Below are 21,578 nucleotides of genomic sequence, written 5' to 3' on the forward strand. Positions count from 1 at the left end.
GCTCTTTGGCCCCTTGAGTGTGGCTCTTCCACAAAAGACCATGGCCTGGGCGAGTCTATTTTGAAGAAGTGGCTGTTAGAAGAAGTTTAAGTTTAAAAAATTTGGCTCTTCAAAGACATTTTCATTGTTGTACTGTTTATATTTGACTCTGTTGACTAATGAGTTTGCCGACCACTGGCCTAGAACTCACTGGGAGAAGAAAGCCACACCCCTGTGGTTTGGGAGACCGCTCTGAATCCCAGAACTCCCTAAGAGTATATGTGACCAAGTGCTGGACAATATCTTTGGCCACCCAGCTGACTTCCCAGTGGCCCAGCAGAAGATTCCTGCTGAATCTATGGGAACCCTATCCAGCTTCCCCTGGAATTTTGTTGGCACTCAGAGGACGGATCCCTGCTACCTTTGGTCAGCTGACTGTGGGCAAGTCTGACCCGGGGCCATCCAGCCCACCTCTCCACTCTACAGGAGGCTATGCCATGCCCCCGTGGTCGGCACACTGCAGCTTTCGAGCAATGTGAGGCTCGCGAGCCGCGGTTTGCTGCTCTGTTGACTAATGAGTTTGCCGACCTCTGCCATACCCTATCCAACCAGGTCTGGGGAGGGATCTCCCCACATCCAAGGTTTTCTTCCTTAGATAATCTCCCTCCGTCTCAAGGTGGTTTGTAGAAGTCTCTTTCCTCGTGATAATAGATTCCCTGTAAATGAAGCCCTGCGCTGTGGTTTCCGTCACATGACTAGATCCTGGCTGATCCATGCAGCCATCAGTCTTAGACTGGGTGGGAACTCAGGCTGTCTGACGGCAGATTCGACGCTGTCTGATTGTCTCTCAAGGACCATTCATTTCCAATACATTAAGTTTGTTAGTGTGGTTAAGGAGTTTTAGTCTGCTTTTACATTTTTGATTAAAATTTGTTTTCAGTAGCACCTAGTTGTCATTTCATGGTCATCGTTTTTTAAGAACGGAGACGTGTACCGTGCCGATGGCTGGCTCCCTTCTCACGGAAGCCATCCAGAACAGGAGTAACGTCCCTGTTTATCTTTTCCAAATAGCAATCCAGTGCCTTCCCCTCCGGGGCTCCTTCCTCTTCTGGTCTCCTAAGCCCTGGGATCTTTCATTCCTTTTGGTAGTTCAGATGCGGAGCCTCGTCAGACACCAGGAGGCACGAGTCCTTTTTTCTGATTGTTTTTTTTTTAGATGTGGTTTGTCCAGCTCATACAATAGATTGCACGTGATGTGTACAATGTAATTCACCGCTTCTGGTTGTGGTCTCCACTTTCGCTTCCCAAACCTTGGGCACACACTCCTCACGCACACATCCACCCCACCTTCCTGCTGAAAGCCTGCAGGGACCTCCCAACCCTGGGTCCCTTTTCTGTTGTTATTTTGCTTGGCAGAATTTGGCACCATGGATCACTTCCTTTTGTTGAGGAGTTTGTTTTCTTTTGTGAAGCCACATTCTAGTTTTCCTTCTGCCTTCTGGCAGCTCTGGCTGCTCTTTTCTTCTTCCCAGCCTCTAAATTTTCAGCCACCCCTGGAGTTTGTCTATGGTTTCTTTCTCTTCTTTATCTCCTCACTTTTCTCGGTGATGTCATCTACTTTTTTGCCTTTAAATATCATCTATTGGCCAATCACTCCCAGATCCCTACCTCCAGCCTTAACCTTTTCCTGCAAATCAGAATTGTTTATGTAATTACGCATTTAATACCTAGTCCCATGTGTGTCTAGCAGTCAAATCTAACTTGGCCAGAACAAAACTCTGCATCGCTCCCCTTCCCACAAGCCACCTTTTTCTCTTGGTCTTGCAAATAGGACCGCCACCATCTGCCAGTGTCTCAAACCAAAGATTTGGAATTATCCTTGGTTCTTCTCTGCCTCTGACCTGCACATCCAGTGCAGTGGCAAGTCCTGTTGACTGTCTACAAAACACACCTCAAGGTCCCTGTCTCCACCAGCATCTGTCCACACCAGGCCTCCACCGCCTCTTCTCCGGGCCTGAGTGTGAGCCTCCTAACAGCGTCCCTGCCCTCATCAGCGTGACCTTCGTAAAACTGATCAGATGTCGTTACTCCGTGTAAAATCTTGCACGTGGCTCCCTACTACGTACTTAGAATGAAAACCAAGGCCCCTGGTCTGGCCCTCACTGCCTCGCTTCCTCCCCTTGTCCGCTTTCTCCTTCACCCATGATCTCACCACCAGGGCTCTTTTCTGGGCATCTGAGCATCATCCCATTTCGGGTCTTTGCCTGGAATGTTCTTCCTGTAGCTCATGTCTCCCTATTGTTTAGGGTTTAGTTAGCTTGATGGTGCCTCCTCAGAGAGGCATCCTGTCCTGGATGTGCCAGGGGAACCAGACACTCAGTCACTCTCCGATTCATTAGCCTGTTTTATTTTTTTTAATTATTATTTTTTTAAATATTTATTTTTAATTTTTTATTTTTAATAAATCTTTATTGTTCAGATTATTACAAATGTGTTCCTCTTCCCCCTCTCAATTGTTCCCCTCCACCAGGTTCCTACTCCACCCTCTGTCCTTTCCCCATCCCCCATTGTCCTCATCCATAGGTGCACAGTTTTTATTCAGTCTCTTCCCGCACCCCCACTCCCCTTTTCCCTGAGAATCGTCAGTCCACTCCCCTTCCATACCTCTGATTCTATTATATTCATTAGCCTGTTTTAATTACCTGTTTTAATTATCTGGGTAACAATTTTTTTTGTTTTATTTATTTTTAATATATTTTATTGATTTTTTAAAGAGAGGAAGGAAGAGGGATAGTCAGAAACATTGATGAGAGAGAAACATTGATCAGCTGCCTCTTGCACACTCCCTACTGGGGATTGTGCCCTTAACAAAGGTACATGCCCTTGACCGGAATTGAACCTGGGACCCTTCAGTCCACAGGCCGACGCTCTATCCTAGGGGTGTCGAACTCAATCAGAGAAGGGGCCAAAATCTAAAATCCAGCCTAAATCTCGGGCCGAATGGTTTACTGAACAGTCATAAACTGTCATTGTGATGGAAACACAGCGGAGTGCAGTGATGACAGCGCGGTGCGGGCCACATTGCAAGGCCTGGCGGGACGGATTTGGCCCGCGGGCCTTGTGTTTGACACATGTGCAGTCTATCCACTGAGCCAAACCAGTTTCGGCAATTTTTTTTTGTTTTAAATACATTTTTAAAAATTGATTTCAGAGAGGAAGGGAAGGGTAGAGAGAGAGAAACATCAATGATGAGAGAGAATCATTGATCGGCTGCTTTCTATACACTCCCTACTGGGGATGGAACTTGAAACCTGGCCATGTGCCCTGACCGGGAATCGAACCATGACCTCCTGGTTCATTGGTTGGCACTCAGCCACTGAGCCATACCGGCCAGGCTGGATAATAAGTTTTTATCAGTTATGCAGATTGTTTTTTACTAGTGTTCTTTGTAGACTGTAAGCTCCATGAAATCAGGGATCTTTGTGTACTTATTCCCTGCCCTTCTCTCATTCTGCAGTGGTGCCTGCCTCACATTCGTCAGGGGCTGGTTTGCAGCTGTTGCATGAATGAGTGAATTCAGTGGCAGAGCCAGGCCTGGGGCATAGGCCTGGGACATAGGATTTTCCCCTTTCATTTCTCCTCTGATTTATACCAGGATGTCTTTTGCCAATGAAGTACTTCCTGGCTCCAAGTTATTGATATCTGCTGTTTACTTAGAGGTTATGGTAAAATTTCTTAAAACACTTCCAAAGTTGTATTACTTTAATTCATTTGCATTTAAACTTTTCTTTTAAACGTCACCTTTAGTTTAAGTCTGATAGAAAATATTTTTACATGGCATTTCATGACCTGCAACTTTTTGGATATTTTTAAAAAACATTTTTACAAGTTATTTCCAAATTATGCATACTAGTTTGTTTTCTCTTTAAATATATCTTTATTGATTTCAGAGGAGGAAGAAGAGAGGGAAAGAGAGATAGAAACATCAATTATGAGAGAGAATCATTGACTGGCTGCCTCCTGCTGCATGTCCCGTAATGGGGTTCAAGCCCGCAACCCAAGCATGTGCCCTTGACCGGAACCGAACCACAGGCTGGTGCTCTGTCCACTGAGCCAAACCAGCTAGGGCTCAGATTATGCATAGCTTTTACTTCTGACTGTCCGAGATGGGCACAGCCCTGGGCTCGGCGACCAAGGCCCAGACCTGTTTCTGCTCTCTACACAGACTTGCTCTGCTCCTTCCTGCCATCACTTTCTCTTCCAAAAAAAGTTACCGTTCATCATCGAGGGCCGAGACCCAAGTCCCTTCACACAGTGGAGTATTTTTTTAAACCAAGACTATGCAAAAGTACAACCTGGCCTACTTATTCGGTTTATTTAGCCGTGGTCCGGAGGGAGCACCGGGGTGGTGCCAGGAGGAGCCGGAATTGGGACCCACCCTGGAGCGCATTGGGCAGCTCCTTCTGTAGACAGTGGGCGACGTTGGAACCAGCAGATGCCGTGACACGGTGTTAAATGGAAGATGTTAACGTTCTGTATTTACTACTCCCTTGTATTTCTACTCCTTTGTATTTGCTTTCTGGGCTTTATTTATTTTTATTTTTAAATTTTTTATTTTATTTTTATTTTTTTTACAGAGAGGAAGGGAGAGGGATAGAAATCTAGAAACATCGATGAGAGAGAAACTTCGATCAGCTGCCTCCTCCACACCCCCTACTGAGGATGTGCCCGTAACCAAGATACATGCCCTTGACCGGAATCGAACCTGGGACCTTTCAGTCTGCGGGCTGATGCTCTATCCACTGAGCCAAACCAGTCAGGGATGGGCTTTCTTTTGTCTTAAACAGACAAGGTGTCCTTTTGTCTCTGGCTTTCCTGTTCCACACAATAGGGACCGAGGAGCTCTCCAGTGCGTGAAGCCCCCGGTGATGCTGGGCTCTCGGAGCGGGGAACCTGCCTGCTCACTGGTTGCAGTGGATGCTGCCTTTGCCCCGAGGAGACATGGAAGATGCATCCGTGTACCTCATTCCAGCTACATCCAGAGTCTCACTGAATTAAATTAATTAAAAGGCAGGAGTGGGCCTTGGGGCTAGAGGGTATGAGTTTTACAGCATTGGAGCTGAAAGAGGCCTGAAAGATACCCAGATACTGTCTTGTTTAATAGTATCTTTATACTTGATTAGTTTTAAGACTCCTTTTGCTGTTTGGAGGGATGTTCACAACCTACATCATTATCCTGCATCAGGAAGTAGGTTTTTTGATTTGCACTAAAAAGCAAGATTTGGGGCTTTTAATATTGTGGTTTGGGTTGTCAGTGTGATACATTTTTAGTATTTTCATCATGTGCCTAATATTGGAGAGTTCTGATGAGGGAGGGAAAAAGCTGAGCTCATTTTACTTTATCTTCTGTTGACTTTACTTTGAAAAACCGTAATAAAATGTGGTGTTCTGCTCTTTCACAGGGGGCAACACAGTTGATAAGGGCTTGCTCACATTTTAATGCCAGCAATCTTGAGCGAGAGCAAGTAAGAACAGTTTTTCATAACGTTAACGGGCACAAGGAGGCAGTTCAGTGGCCTAACACAGCTCCAGCTAATGGAGGGGTCTGTTTATCAGGCCCAGTGTCTGCATCTCCATTGCGTTCATTGTACGTTGTGCATGACCAGACAGTTTCCTGCGGAGGCGAAAGCATTGGCTCTTAGCACTGGCCTCTCCCTTCAGTGTGAGGCGGACTCTGTTCTCGTCTCCACGTAAAAATAAACAAGCCGGCAACCCCAGGGCCTCTTGGTCTTGAATGACCCATTTCGCTCCGAGTTCCTGTGTGTGCTTTGTCAATTTATGTTTCTAATTAGAATGTACTTTCAAGTTTACATTTCCACATTGAAGTGTCAGTCTCGGAGTTTTTTGTGAGCACAGACAATTCTATCTGATTCGCGGGTCATAGTTTGTCATGTCCCCGTTGTTGGACATCTGAGAGGGTTATCAAGTTTTCAGTGTTGTGGATAGTGTTGCTAGGAGTAATCATTGTATAATTTTTGTCAGAAAGCAAGGCCTACTTTTTTTTACTAAATTTATTGGGGTAACATTGGTTATAATAAAGTGATACAGTTCTATAACACCTCATTTGTATGTTGTATCGTGTATTCACCAACCCAGGTCTAGTCTCCTTCAGTCACCATTTCCCCTCCCTGTACCCTCTTCTACCTCCTCTTAGCTCTCCTCCCTCTCCCCGTCTCCCAACCCCCTCCCCTTCTGGTCACCACCATGCTTGTGTCTGTGTCTATGAGTGTTCATGCTTCTTTTCCTCAACCCCTTCACCTCTTCCACCCAGCCCCACAACCCCCCTCCCCTCTGACAGCTGTCAGTCTGCTCTTCATCCATGAGTCTGTTTCTATTTTGTCAGTTTATTTTGTTCATCAAATTCCACATGTGAGTGAAATCGTAGGGCACTGTCTTTCTCTGACTGGCTTATTTCACTTAGCATAATGCGCTCCAGGTCCATCCTTGTTGTCACTAGGGTAAGACCTCCTTCTTTTGTTTAGCAGTGGTCCATGGTGTAAATGTGCCACAGCCTTTGTAGCGCTGATGGGCGCTTGGGCTGCGTGCACCCATCATGCAGGACTGACCCTCCATACGAGAGACCCTGCCTTAGACTCCTTATCTCCTGCGTCTCCTGCAGCTTCTCACACACAGCACCGTCTCTCTATGTAAATATTCAGGGAGAGGCTGCGCTTTGGTTTAAAATCAAATTTGTGTTAAAGACACTTGAGACGACGAGCTTCTATTTTAGCAGATAGCTCATGTTACGAACCACTCTTTGCACTCGTGATTAAGATGGGTTTTGGGGGTGGGGGGGGGGGGTGAAAAAGCTGTTTCTGTTATTTTCTTAATTTAGCAATTCGGCACATTTCTTAAATCCTAAGAATTCTGTCACCATGCCCTTAGGAGTGTGTGGTTGTACTGAGTGAGAGCGCTGTGCTGGCCATGACAACCGAGAAAGTGCTGCTGGATGGGGAGGGGGGGGGCTAAGGAGTGGGGGGGGGGGGGCTAAGGAGCAGCCTTCATCCGGCTCTTAGGGATTTGGGATTTAATGATCCAGTTGGAGAGAAATTGTATCCCGGGCGTGCTGGGGACACAGGTTTCCTTTGAGTATTGTGGGAACCCATTATGTTTATTATCTGTGTTTCCTAGACCCCAATACTAACAAGATAGTATTATGTTGGTCTTTTCAAATCCGCACACAGACCTACCCAGGAAATCCTCGTGCCAGTGCGAGGCCGGGCTGTTCACCTTGATAACGCCTCCGGTGGCCGCCTTTCCAGGTCATCTGTGTGGGGCTTTGTGGACCGACTGCTCCCTCCGCCCGCATCCCATCTGCCCCGTCCTCATGGTGCACAACTGCCTCCTTGGCAGCTTCTCTGGGCTCTGGGGATCCTGGCTCTGTTCGTCTGACGTGTGGCTAAAGATGCCGGGAGTCAGTCTGTGAAAAGGAAGGTGAGGGGACTAGTGGCAGATGCTGCCTTTGTCTGGAATGATGGCCTTCCTGCCACAGCCCTCAGCACGTTCCCCGTGGTGATGCAGATGAGAATTTCGGCAGCGCAGGTGGGCGCAGAGCCAAGGCTGCTGTCCTCCTTGCATATTTGTTCAGGCACTCGTGGGCTTCCCCACTACCTGCCATCTCCTTGCTTCCTTCATCCCCAGCTCAGTTCCTCTGCCAGATGGTCCCATTGTTAAGGCAGATCTCATTCGTGCATTTCTCTCTCTCCTCCTGCAGGGGAGCTGCTGAGCCAGCCCAGACCCGAAGGAGTGGCGGAGATCATTTGCCCCAAGAACGGCAGTGAGCGAGTGAATGTTGCCTTGGTTTACCCACCTACGCCGACTGTGATCAGCCCCTGTTCCAAGTGAGTTCCCAACGTGGTGGCCCCTGCCCCTCCCTCCGGATCCTGCCTCCGTAGTTGTGATCACAAAAAGCCGAGTTCAAGTACATCTCAGACCTTATAAAGTATTCCCCCCAGCCCCCAGAACAGACCTAGTTATCTAGGTGATGCCAACACCGTGCTTTTATTTTTTTCTTATTTGTGATTATTTTTAAGCTTCTGCTGGGAAAAAAAAAGGCAGAATATTTTAATGATAGCTTTATTGAGATATTATTTATATGCCATTCAGTTCACTCATCAGAAGTGTGTAATTCATTTTTGCAGCTAAACGCAATTTTTAAAAAGCATTGTTTTCATGGGTAGTCTTAATTCTGCCATTGCAGAGGTAAGTGGGCCCTTGCTTCAAGGAACAGTGAGGGCCCGTTCCATAAGAAAAGCTTGCGGAAAAGCCGCAGCGAGTTAATTTTCCTCTGGGCCTTTGGTTCTGTGTCAGTCCTTGGTAGTCAGAGTCTGTATTGTCTGCTCTCATCTTCCCCCAAAGGGACTTAAAGACAGAGAATGCACCTGTGTGAATTAACTTTTTTTTTTAATTCTCGCTCGAGGATATTTTTTTCATTGATTTTTAGAGAGAGTGGGAGAGAGAGGGAAAGACAGAGGGAAATATCGGTGTGAGAGAGACACATCCACTGGTTGCCTCCCGACCAGGGCCTGGGCTCGGGAGGAGCCTGCAATCAAACTGAGGTACATACCCTTGACCAGAATCGAACCCTTTGGTCTGCAGGCCGACTCTCTATCCACTGAGCCAAACTGGGCTGAATTAACTTTTGGATGCAATGTTAGCTTAGTATAGATAAAGTTCATCCTTTTTTTTTCCTTTTCAGTGGTATTGAAAAGTGGCTTCACTTTTTAACTAAGATGAAATGCATTCTTACCATAAAACTTGTCTTCCTGAGCAGATCTGGTATCTTGGGTGCTGTCATTTCAGCAAAGTATTCATGCCAGAAACCTACTTTTTTCCTCCTAGTTGACCACATAGATCTCCCCCCCCCCCCCCCCCGCCCCAATATATAAGCTTTTTACAGGGAGGTTGGGAAGTTCACATTTGAGGATGGTCATCTCCTCTGGAGAAGCTTGCTGTCAGGCTGTGTTGGGGAGAGCTGTGTCCCTAGGGTGTCGGCTCTCCTGCGAAACAGGAGCACTCAAAGAAACGCGTATGTAAGGCATTATATTCAGAATGCTGTTTTAGCTCACACGAATAGAGTGTCATGCCTCACTCATATGCCCCTAAGACATTGTCAGACCTTGCAGTGCTTCTTACCTACATATTAAGTAGAATCACACAGGAACTTCATATTAACTAGAAACTCTCCAGTCCTGAGCCTATCAAACTACAGACATGTTCCCGGTTTCTGAATTGGTCCCTTTCTTTCAGATCCAGTGGTGTGAGGACAAGGGGACCGTACAGAAACAGCGGGGAGTGGGAGGGAGAGAAACCGTTGTACAATACACTTTGCATCGGTGTAGACGTCCCTGAGCCGGGAGAGGTTTTAGCCTATTGTTTCGCCCCAGCCACGTGGCATTTAATAGGCAGGAGAGAGCTGGGATTTACAGATCCATTTGCAGGAGAAACCGCAGTGGCCCGGAGCCAGCGTTATCGGCGTTTTCCCAGGGGCTTCTTGTTGTACTGCCACTGCAAGACACTCACACCGTCCTGGAAAAATGCTATCAGCCCCGTCTCTCCCACAGCTTATTATTCCTAAATGAACAGCTCTTTACAGCCCCACGTAATCAGAGCCGGCCCTGGCCTCAGACATCTAGATGCTGGAGGGGAATGCCTTGAGGACTGGACCGCTGTTGGCCTCGCACTGTGAATGGTTTTATTTTGAAATGGATTTTTTTTTTTTTTTTTTTAGGGCCTTCTACAGTGGGTGGCGGGTTTGGAGTGCAGGTCTCTATTCTAAACGAAGGAAATCTGTGAAAACAAAACACATCCAGGCCAGGCCCAGTGGGAGCTCTCACTTACTAGTAGATGACAATATAGTGGAAGCAGGCGATTTAGGAGACGGTGAGGGAAGCTGTCATAGGAGATGGCTGTTACGTCAACACAGCCGTGGGCTGAGCCTGAGCATTAGACTTGGGGCCCAAACTGGCAGGAGAAACGGGGAGACGAAGATGGGGTGGGGAGTTGGGGGGCTCTTGCACTGGCCTTGCAGCTCCAGTGAACGTAAGCAGCAGGTCACTGTAGAGCGAACTGTGACTTCTGTCAGCCCATAGGGTGCAGGTGGATGGATGGCTGGCTCTACGGGTGGGCCCCTGGCCCGGGGGCCTCACCGAGCAACACAGAGCCATGCTGCCTGGATGAGCACACCCGTTCCACCTCCCATTCACCTTCAGAGCTGAACGTAATTTGTTGTTCACATCCGGGAAGGATGGAGGGTAGCAGGAGGGCTATTCACCAGAATGCCAGGCATCGACCAGAATTCCAGGCATCGTCCAGAGCTGTCCCAGGCACACCAGAGTAATCACCTGCTCTCGGGTCACGGGTCTAGACCGTAGGTGGTTTTTAAAAAGACATGCCAAGCTCTTCTTTGACCAGTTTACTCCTTCCCTTTATTGGCCACGCAGCTGCCTGCCTTTGACCATGGATGCGTACAGCGGCGGTGTTCAGTGAGCTTTATGAAAAAAAAATCCACTGAGGACTGTTACTTGATCGGATATTCCTTATGAATTCTAAGCTTTTCCGTTGCTCATTTACAAATGTTCTAGGTGTTTCATTCCTGAGTCGGGAGGGACAGAGAACAAAGAACAGGGACTGATTTACCCTCCTGACTGGTCTCTGTGGTGGGTGGCTGAGGTCTGGACAGACATTGCCCTGGGGAGAGGGTACCTGTCCTGACAGGAATGAAGTGCAGCCTCTGTTTCTGCACCTCAGCCTCCAGAGGACGCCCCCAGGGGGCTGGTTATCAGATAGAGCTACAAGTCATTTCCTTACTTTTGCCCTTTGGAGCTGATGTTCCAAGATTTGCATTTGAGATGAGATGAAAATTTATCCAGCAGCAAGCTGGCTGGGTTGCTCTAAAAAATGCTGACCTTCTTAAGGGTACGTTTCTTAAAGCTCCATGGAGGTAGACTTTCGCACCATAAAACTGGCCCCTTGAGAGACTATGAAGATACTTGCAACTGACAACATAGTCTAATTTTAGAACATTTTTCAACACTCCAAAGAGAAACTTCCGGCCCATGTGTGATGCTTGTGTTTGATATAACACCTAGCTCCCTGCAGTCAGTACACATCTCAGTAGGCCTTTCGGGTATGGCTTTGCTGCCGGTGGTGATGGTATTAAAACATGTTTGTAGTTTTAACGAAATGCTGATAAACACGTCATCCCTTGTCCCCTGCAGTCTAAAGGCAGCGAGTGGACGTGGCCCCCACCAGTTGACTGGACAAAGAGGGGAAATAGAGCTTCTTGGAGGGAAATCAGCCTCCTTTAGAAGTTGTTTTTTGCTTTTCTTTTTTAGTCTAGGTAGCAATTTCAAACATAGGTTTTATCTTTTAGAGCCATTTAGGTTCATAACAAAATTGAGCCAAAGGCACAGAGAGATCCCATACGCCCTTTGCCTCTACACACGCACGGCCTCCCCCCACCCTCCCCCCCACAGAAGGCACATTTGATACTGCTGACAAGTAATCATCAAGTCCACAGTGTATGTTGGAGTTCACTCGGTGGTGTGCATTCTGTGGGTTTGGACAAGTGTACGGTGACATATATCATACATGTTACAGTATCGTATATGGGATTTTTTTGCCCTGAAACTTCTCTGTGCCCCGCCTCCTTAACCCTTGGCACACACTGATCTTGGTCTTTTCAGCTTCATTGAGGTGTGATTGGCACCTAAAGCTGTAAGATGTTTAGAGTTTGCACCCTGGTGCACATTGTGAAAGTTGGCAGGCATCTGGTGAAGGAACACACCCATCCCCTCTCATATGTTTACCCTTCAGGGCTCCTGAGTGGCAGCCCAGCCGGCCCCAGGCCTTAAAGGGATGCTGAGCCTTGGGTGTTAGGAGTCATAAGGGACAAAAATATACTTTCGGTCAAAAAAGAAAGGAGAAAGGAGATGGATAATGGTTAAATTTTATTGAAAAAGTGTTTATTTGTGAATCCCCGTCTCCATCCTGTTGCTATGCATGTTGAGCCTCTTAAAACTCTGATTCTGAAGGGAAGGTGCAAACGTTGAGCAAAGAGCAACCTGTGCCTTTCATTGTTAGGTTCCCTGCAAGATATTTATTTCTCTTCCTCATTTCCAAAGAAATGTAGGACAACGTCCCCCCACCCCCCGCCACCCCAGCCAGACACCACCAGTGTATCACCTGATTTTCATGTGAAAGGTAGAATTCAACAGGTTAGCATGTGAAAATGCTTGACCTTCCGCACTGGAGTGCAGCCCACATTCTTTCCTGTGGTTTGTTAATGGACTGCTCCTTGAATGTACAGGAAATGGGAATCTATCATTTTTATTTCCCGACAGCTGCCATCTCTCTTGTGCTGGTCCTTGTCTGTCTGGGCTCCGTCATTTGCGGGGTGGCAGCACTGAAAAAGGGCCTTCATCCTGGTTTTGGCAGGTCGTGTGTTACCAAGTGAGAAAAAAAAAAAATGGACCTGTTTGAAAATTGATGGGCTGAGCCTCCTCCTTTTCCAGAAAGTACTACCGATAATAGGAAGCAAGGTTGAGGTGCCGCATTTCAAAGCTGCCTTTTCAACGTGCGCTATTGTGTATATAGTGTAGCGTTCCATTCATGCAAGATCTCAGGAAAATTCCAGTTGTGCACTGTTGTAAGTATGCTCAAAAATATAGTGATCACATTGCAGAGGAATGTTGGCAGGTACATTGTTATGACATAAGGACATTTAAGACCAATTGAAACAGCCTTTTATAAAAAGTAGGATGAAGACCCTGGGGCCTGTGTAGCTCACCAAATAAACAGGCAAAGTGTGTTTAATCGCACTCAGATTCTTTAATATGAACCTGATAAAAAAAAATTTCTCCTAAACAATGAGATGAGAGAGATTTGGCTTTATCACAGCGGAGACTTTTCCACTGATGACGGCATTTTTTAAATGCGGAGGGCGGGGCAGGCTGCATGCGGAGGCTGGAGCAGGTTGATGTTCTTTGCCAGAGGAAGGCAACTCCTGGCCTCGCAACTTTTACAGGCGAGGAGCAGTCGTGTTTCTTGGATGACGTAGTCTCCCGTCAGCCACATTGATACTGGCGTTTGTTCCCTCTCTGCTTAGGTATCTCCATCCTTTCTTGGAAAATTAAGTGGAAAAGATAGTGCTCCTTTCCCCCATGCCACCATTTTTACTGTGCCCACTCTGACTTTAGGAGCACCAGTGTTTAAGGGTAAGTGTCTGCGAAGCAGAGAGGGTTTCTGAACGGCCGACTCAGGGAGTTTAGGGGAAGTGGGGGGATTGGGTTTGGGATGGAACAATTGTATAGAGAAGGACGGATGACACACCTTTTACTTCTCCAGAAATCAAGACCCACGTGTGGGGGCCTGACGCGGCGGGGGCCAGACATGGCAGGAATCTCCCTTCTCCACGTCCAGCGTGGGAAGAGAGAGGCGGCCAGGGATTGAGAAATAATAGAAATAAAGAAAGAAGACGCAGAAGTAGATTTAAAGCTGGGAGCTGGGTGGGACGCCATCCTTCCTCTCTGATGGAGAGGCTGCAAGATAATGACAACCCCTCCCAGCACATTTATTTTATACCCCCAACACCAGACATAACACCACAACTTAGGATCAAAGAAGCTTATTTGCATTCTTAAGTAGGCCCTAGCTTGCCTGAATTTACATATTTAGACTTGCCCCTGCCGACACCTGGGCTGATATGAAGGCCAGGCTGATTACACTTTCCGCCATCTTGGGGAAATGTGTTTCTGAGCCTCGGCTCTGCCAGTTGTCTCGGACTCAGCTGACAATTGAAGGAAAATGCCCATGTGCCTTCCCTGGGTGGCCCTCTACACCCACATGGGAATTCAGGAGAAGGAAAGGGCTTGGTTCTTTCACCCAATTCTCTGAAATACCGCATATATCAGTCATCAGATCCTTACTGGAAAAAAGAAGTCATCCCCCCCCCCAAAAAAAAAAAAAAATCACTGCAATATTAGGCAAGATGATAACATCAGGAAAAGCTCAGTTGATCAGCACAGCCTATGGCTTCCTAAGAGCAGTGTTTGTATTTATTTTCTCAGGGCACTTTGGTGGGTTCTGGAATTAACTTCCTGAGTTGGAATCTTCCCGCCTTGACTAGTTTCAGCTGTGAGGTAGCATCTGTCAGACGCAGAATACGGAAGTGCTCATCTCCTGGGGTTCCTGGGAGCATTGAGGGAGACTGTCACAGGGAAAACATTCAGTGTTGTTCCCTGCACTGAGTAAATAATGCTCAGTAAATCCAGTCGCTCTTATTTCTACTCAGAATTATTAGTGGTGTGCACTGGGGATGGCACATACAGGTAATAATGAAAAAGTTTCATAAGACACATAGAGATACTTGAGTAAAATCCACCCTCTGACTTATTCGTGGAGGTGCCTGCTCAGGGAAGGCACACAGGAGTGCGGGATAGGTGGGTGAGGTTGTGGGCCTCCCTTCCCTTCCTTGCCCATGAAGGGGCCCGGATAGAATGCACGGGAACCTGTGGGTAAAGCCGCCTGCAGTTACCGGGGGGCATCAATACCCGGCCCAGGCTTCAGGAGCTAAAGAGATGAGCGGTAGGTAGCATGTCTTTCGTGTGTGGTCACACGGGCCTGCTGTGACTGGATAAACTCCTCAGAGGGGACCCCAACTCCCTCGCTCCTCCCAGCAGCCCTGTAAGCACTGAGCCCGCAGCACAGTTCCTGAGTGCACCGCTAAGCTGCAGTCCGCATCATGGCTCCCAGTCAGGGCTGTTTTCACAGCAAGCTCTTCCTTCCACGTTTGTTTCAAACTATACTGGTAGCATATTAATAGAACATCAGAGATACAGTAAGGCCAACAGATCAGGAAACGGCTGCCAGTGAACAGATAGTTGATGACTCACATTTCCTTAGAGGACAGGCATGCCGTGGGGGGTCGGGGCGGGGAGCTACATGGGGAATCACCGGGTCGGTCACGAGGCAGAGAGGGAGGGAGGAACTGGGCAAGGGCCTGTCTTGTGGTTTCTGTGGGAAGGCAGAGGGACAGGCTTAGGCCAGTGTGGGTAGTTTTGGGGGGCTCTGGGCCATAGGACTGTTCCTGGTTGTCTGGGACCCTTGCCGTGTTCGGGGCAGGTGGATGGTGGCCCAGAGGGTGAGGAGGTGGTGGGTTCTGGTTTGCATGTGAGAAGTACACTCACGTTTGAGTTGTTTACCATCTCTGGCAACTGGCTCATGTTGGGAGGGCAGACCCTCCAGCAGCAGCAAGATCCCAATGCCAAAACTTCAGAATACAGGAAGTCAAAGGCACGGCTACTACCTCATGGTGTGGCTTCAGTTTTGGGCCTTCAATACCTTCAATAACACATATCCCAGGAATGCATGTTCAATAACTAAGGTGACCAGATGTCCCGCTTTTGGCGGGACAGTCCCGATTTTTAACCATTTGTCCTGTGTCCCGCGGCGTTTTAAAAAAGTCTCGATTTTTGGCAAAAATCGGCACTTTTTAAAACACCATGAGACAAATTGTTAAAAATCAGGACTGTCCCGCTAAAAGCGGAATGTCTGGTCACCTTATCAAAAACCCAAGAGGATGCTGGGTCTAAGACACCCTCCCCGCCCCCAAGTTGATCTCTCCCTTCTCCAGGCCTCTGTTTCCAACTTCCTACTGGCAACCCCCTTGGAGGTATGCTTCATGGTTGTGAATTACTCTAGCTTTGCACCATCTATGAAGCTAGGGATCTGTCAGCCTCAGCGCTGTGCCTCTTCTCCAGGTGCAGACCCTCTGCGGTCATATCCACGTGTCTCAACAGGAGTGAATCCCGCTGTGGGACTTTCTCTTTGGCCCACGCTGTTCTTTAGACCCACCTGTCTTTGCCAGGATTTCTGGGATTAAGTCTCAGCTCAAGTGTGAGACCCTGTTCCATCTCTCCCGGTCAAAAAGCTTAGAATGGCTTCCTAGTGATTATAGTCTCAGGTTCAGATCCTGGGCATGACTCACAATCAGACATGTGTGATACCCTCTCACTGAGGGAGGGGTCAGCCATTCTGCGTCCCTGGCTGGGTCTCAGTCTTCAGCTGGCTGTCCCCCCACCCCCCGTCCCCATCCCTCCCACCCACTGAAGGCCCATGATTCCTAAGGCCCAGGCCCGTGTCATCTCTGAAAAGCCGTCAGGCCTTCTGATGAGCTCACAGTAGCTTGGCTGTTTTTTACCTCTGACTTCTTCATCCCATCTTATTAATCATTCATCCAGCAGGTCTTTGTTGAGTGTTTAACCTCTGCTAGGCATTGTGCCAGGTGTTGATGCAGAAATAACTGAGTTAGACTCTACCCTCAAGAACCTAATAGCCTCCTAGAGGGAGAATGAGAACCAGAGCTACAACCAGACAGTCTTGTAATTACAACCAAAATGCGATACCTGCTGACCGGTGTATCAGCAGTCCTGTAGGCACAGGGAAGAAAGACCACCACCAGCCAGAGCTGGGAGAAGTTCTAGGAACTTGAGTGCGTCTTGATTGATGGGTGAGGACAAGCTAACTGAGATGGGGAAGCGGTGACTCGAAGGATTTTTTTCTCTCTAAGAGCCCGAACGTGAAGAGTGGTATTCATGTGGGGCAGTGTGCACACCGCTTTTTCCTTTCACTCCCTCCCACGCTGGAGTATTCCCTGGAGGTGCCCCTGATGAGCGACTCTGGTGTTTCTCAATCTCATGTGTGGCTCAGGGGAGCTGATGGCCAGACCCAGCTGTCAGCATTTCCGCAGGTCCTTGGATCTGAGAACAAAACATTTACATAGCACTTCTCTCGCACAAACCCACATCTCCCAGCTCCGAAGCTAACTGTGTGGTTGAAACGTGTGTTTTCACGGGGCCATCCTCTTTACGTGAGATGTGTTGTATTATGACCTGAACTTCAGGCGGTCTTCCGATCTTTCTCTCCTGCGAAGTTACTGTATGAACAGGCCTTCAGAGGGGCCTCCGGCGGAGTGCCATAGAAACCGGAGACTGTCCTGGGGCCCTGAATATTCTAACCCGTCCAGTTCTGGTTGGGGTCAGGTAACTCCTTTGAAGGCCTGGCTCTGCTGCTCTCTGGTGTGGACCCTCAGGCAAGTTACTTAACCACGTGGAGCCTTGGTTCGCTTCTTGGTAAAATACAGGGGAAACTGGTGCTTGCCTGGTAGGATGAGCTGAGCTGATGATTCCTGAAAAAAATGCTCTAGAGCCGTGGTTGGCAAACCGTGGCTCTTTGGCCCCTTGAGTGTGGGTTTTCCACAGAATACCACGGCCTGGGTCTATTTTGAAGAAGTGGCATTAGAAGAAGTTGAAGTTTAAAAAATTTGGCTCTCAAAAGAAATTTCAGTCGTTGTACTGTTGATATTTGGCTCTGGTAACTAATGAGTTTGCCGACCACTGTCCTAGAGCAAACAATCCTATTCCTGGCGTGTAGAGAGTTGTTAGTAAATAGAAGGTGTCCGTTTTTGGTGACATTATTATTAATATTATGTTCAGCAGATTCTTGTATGGGCCGGAGAGATGTCTTAGGAAGATACTGAATTATCAGTTTCCTTAAAATCAAGTAGCCTTAGGAGAGATGGAGGGTGGAGGGTGAGGGAGGAGGTATGTGTATGTTTTTTTAAACGTTGCTAAACTAGTTCTTAAAACATCACAGCTTGCCTTTGTAGAAAAGCTGAAATAAGGGATGGGGACATTTGCCATTTTTCCTCTTTTGTCTGAATTGAAGGTCACTTCATTTAACCGAAGACAGTAGCTTCTTCATTTTATATTCACCCAACACCTGAGTGTAGTTCAACAGCCTCATTTATAACACTTGAAGAAAATCCTTCTTATTCTTTAGTGTACATCCCTACCCCTGGAGGGTTATTTAGCGTGTGTCCTTGTGAGTTCCTGGTCAGGGGGCGTGATATGCTTAGAGTTTGGGATTCTTCATCACAAATCCAGGGATCTGTGTGATTGCAGTGGAGTGCTTCTTTGTCATTGGTCTAGTCCAGTGGTCGGCAAACTCATTAGTCAACAGAGCCAAACATCAACAGTACAACGATTGAAATTTCTTTTGAGCCAAAATTTTTAAACTTTAACTTCTTCTAACACCCCTTCTTCAAAATAGACTTGCCTAGGCCGTGGTATTTTGTGGAAGAGCTACACTCAAGGGGCCAAAGAGCTGCATGTGGCTCTCGAGCCGCAGTTTGCCGACCACTGGTCTAGTCTCTATGTCTGAGCCTCCTTTCACAGAAATGTTCGACAGGTGTCTTGTGAAAGGACTCTGCTTGGTAGGAACATTATTAGGCATCTAGAAGGCGCTCCAAAAATAGAAATGAAAACCTGTGCAAAAGTAGATTTAGAGTCTCGCTCCCTGTGTTTATCATTGAGAACACCATTGCCTGTTGTCATCGCTGTGCTTTCTTCTTGTCCACCCACATAGGAAGAACGTTGGTGAAAAGCACAGAAACCAGTGACCTTTATTGCTGTGGAATTTCCGTGAAGAGACGCACCCAGACCATGCTTCGTACCTGGTAACCCTCCACACTCCCATTGTGTCCTGAACTTGGGGGCATGGCTCAGGGTGCCCTCAGAGGAGGGAGCACGCCTGGCCTGCAGACAAGCTGGCGGAGGGCTAGGGGAAAGTCGGGGGAGAAAGACTGTGGAGCAAGTGTTTTACAACCTGAACCTCAGAACTGTGATCCTCCAAGGAGAGCGCTACTTGAAGAAAAGACAAAAAAAAAAAAAAGTCAAATGGCTTCTCAGGGATTTTGTTTTCTGTGCACATATAAGCCATAGTTCCAGCGCAGGTGGCAGTAGTTAGAGCACTCAGATTTCAGTTCTGTCCAGTTGTGACCGAGGGCGCGCCCTACCATGCATTGCTGTTCCGTATAAACTAGTGTAAAATATGTACATGTTTATCTTTATTTTTATAATATGCAAATACATTTAAATTTATACAGTGGGAAGCTTCTAGCATTAGTTAACACTGGGTGCAATATTCGCATGAGAACTGTGCCAAGATGGGACTGGCTTCTTATTTTAGCAAAAGACCTTTCTGTTCATTCTTTATTCTGTAATCCATTGCAGATTAAAAAAAAAAAAAAAAAAAAAAAAAGGAAAAAGATACCTGTCTGCCATGGGTTAAGGGTTGGTTGGTAGAGATTGCCAATGGTCTATCAGGTACACACAGGCACTGCCTCCTCTCCTTCTAATGAAAGGTCCTGCCTGTGAGCTGCCACGTGTCACTACTGCCGAGCACAGTGTTCCTCGCTGGCCATCTATGGTCAATGGTGATTTGGAGGTCTGGGGTCAGGGTTCTTCAGCAGAGGAGGCCGAAGTGTTAGCGAGTCCATTGAGAACCTGGATCTTTCTTCAAAAAATTAAAAAAAAAATTTTTTTTAAATTGATTTCAGAGAGGAAGGGAGAGAGAGAGAAACATCATTGATGCAACAAAATCACTGATCTGCTGCCTCCTGCACGCCCTCTACTGGGGAGGAATCCCGCAACCCAGGCATGTGCCCTGCTCAGGAATAGACACATGACCTCCTGGTTCATGGGTTGACGCTCAGCCACTGAGCCACCCTGGCAGGGCCTGAGTCTTTCAGTAGCTTTTAAGATAGTCAGGAGTCAGGTCTGAAACATGCAGAGACCCCTTGGAGTGAGTGCTCTCTTTTCTGGAACAGCGTCTGTGAAACTGAGCAGAGCACTTGGCAAGCCTCCACATCTGGCTGTCAGGCCTGCAGAGAGTCAGTGGCCTAATTGGAGAGCGTAATCCCCCCATTGGTTATTTATAAACACAGAGCCTCTGATTGGTCGGTCTCCTGCCAAGAACTAGTAAAACTTGTTTTAAAATCTCCAGGAAGCAAAACTTAAAAAAAAAAAAAAAAAAAAGCAAACCCAACAAATTGCTTTCCCTTCGATTCCTAATTGAGGCCACGCAGCATCTGCTGCCGTAGTAACACCTTCTAGTCGGAGGGATGTGAGGGACCATTTGCATCTGCCTCCTCTGCATGCTGATCGAAAATGTGAGAGACTGTTCCCACCAGTGCGAGGCAGGAAAAGTGAATCAGCTGGTCATATTCTTTCATAAAGTATTAACTCTTGGAATGCCACAGGCCACAAAGTCTCAGCAGGCACGCGGCTGCATCACAGAAAAACCACACGCCAATTTCTGTGGGCTATTTTGTGCCCCAGGAGTTAACTTTACCAATTCCAGAATCTCTGGTTAAACAAGGGTGATTTCTTCTGATCAGAAAACCACGTGGAATCAGGCTGTTTCTCCGTTTTTAAATACTTGAATGTGACCCCTCGAAATTGAGATTTTGCTCTCTTTGGAACAGTCACAAAATCAGTCTGGTTGAGCCTTTTGTCACAGTTCTCGTGCGTGTGCATGGGCGTGTGTGCGTGTGTAAGTGTCAACCGAATGCTAATGTTTAATTGCTTCATGGACCATTGAATCGTAAAAGTTTCCAATTGGCACGAGACAGTTCTTAAACTGTCAAAGTGATGGATTTTTGTAAAGACTCTTAAGCGTGTGACTTGGAGCTAATTCTCCAGGGAATCATATTAAATGGAAAAAAAAAAAAAAAAAAAAGAAGTGCCCCTTTGGATGACATCTCCTGCAAAGTGTGTGCCCACATTCTTAATATACCTATTTTTCAACAAGTGATGTTTTGTGCTGTCATCCGAACCCTAGAGAAGCAGAGTAAGAAGAAATCGTGGGGTCACATGTGTCTAAGTAAAAAGACCGTGCCGTCGAGGGTCCAGAAAAGCAGCTCCAGAAAAGCTTGAGACCTGGCCTCAGGGTGGGGGAGGGTTGAAGATCCAGAAAGCACTCTGCTCTCCGGGAGGAGCTGTCACCATCTGTGCAGGAAGCCCTTCCCTCCATCAGCACCTGGGAAGACCCAGCCAGCTGAGGCGACAGGCAGGTCACTGAGCACATGGGGAGTCTTCTCACCAAGCTGTCCCTGGTCCCCCACAGACACACCCTCCACTCCACATTGGTTATGGTTTCTCTCTCTGTACCTTGTGCTGTTGGAACCACTTCCTAGAATTGTAACATGCTGCCGGGATTAATGTTCTCCCCTTCCCAAGAAAAAAATGACAGTGCGCGTACTTGACACGTGTGTGATGGACTCCCATGACTGAAACACACGGAAAGGGCTCGGTGTCATTCCTGGTGGGTGATGGGATGTGTGTTGTTTTTCATGCCACAGTTTGTGAATTGTAATTGCGGTTTTCCTATTTAATTGTCGTAACCGGACAGAAGTGAAAAAAAAGTTTCAATAAAAAATACAAACGTTTAAGCAACTATATTTCCAGAGTTTAGTTATTTCTATGGATGTTTTTCTTTTTATTGATACATTTGTTTTTAATTTTGATTTTTATCACTTAAGGAATAACTTTTATATTTTTAGTAAGTCATTTTTGAGCTCTGGGAGGGGGGCTGGGCTGTGGCAGCTTGGTTTGGGGATTGAGTCCCAAAGAAGAAGGCTGTTTAAACTCTGCCCTCTGACCAGGCCAGTGTGGTGCAGTGGTTGAGCACCGACCTAG

At 47.3% G+C, this 21,578-nt stretch overlaps 1 protein-coding gene across 4 annotated transcripts in view; it reads left to right on the plus strand.

Annotated features, from left to right (window-relative positions):
• MFHAS1 (multifunctional ROCO family signaling regulator 1) overlaps positions 1 to 20,598 on the plus strand; it is a 72,404-nt gene extending 51,806 nt beyond the window's left edge. Inside the window, exons 2-4 of one of the 4 annotated variants that reach the window (XR_004990909.2) lie at positions 7,754 to 7,880; positions 13,148 to 13,256; positions 18,466 to 20,598. Coding sequence is in view for 3 of the 4 variants with exons in the window: in XM_045588908.1 (XP_045444864.1) it covers positions 7,754 to 7,880; positions 8,741 to 8,845; positions 18,466 to 18,499 (266 nt within the window). In the remaining variant the exon portion in view is untranslated. Of the gene's footprint in view, positions 1 to 7,753; positions 7,881 to 8,740; positions 8,846 to 13,147; positions 13,257 to 18,465 lie in introns of all 4 variants that reach the window. The other 3 variants (XM_045588908.1, XM_036455020.2, XM_036455021.2) reach the window with 3 other exon arrangements.
• Positions 20,599 to 21,578: the final 980 nt, after the last annotated feature.

The sequence above is a fragment of the Pipistrellus kuhlii genome, unplaced genomic scaffold (genome assembly GCF_014108245.1).
Source record: "Pipistrellus kuhlii isolate mPipKuh1 unplaced genomic scaffold, mPipKuh1.p scaffold_m20_p_3, whole genome shotgun sequence".
In the NCBI taxonomy this organism is placed as follows: domain Eukaryota; kingdom Metazoa; phylum Chordata; class Mammalia; order Chiroptera; family Vespertilionidae; genus Pipistrellus; species Pipistrellus kuhlii.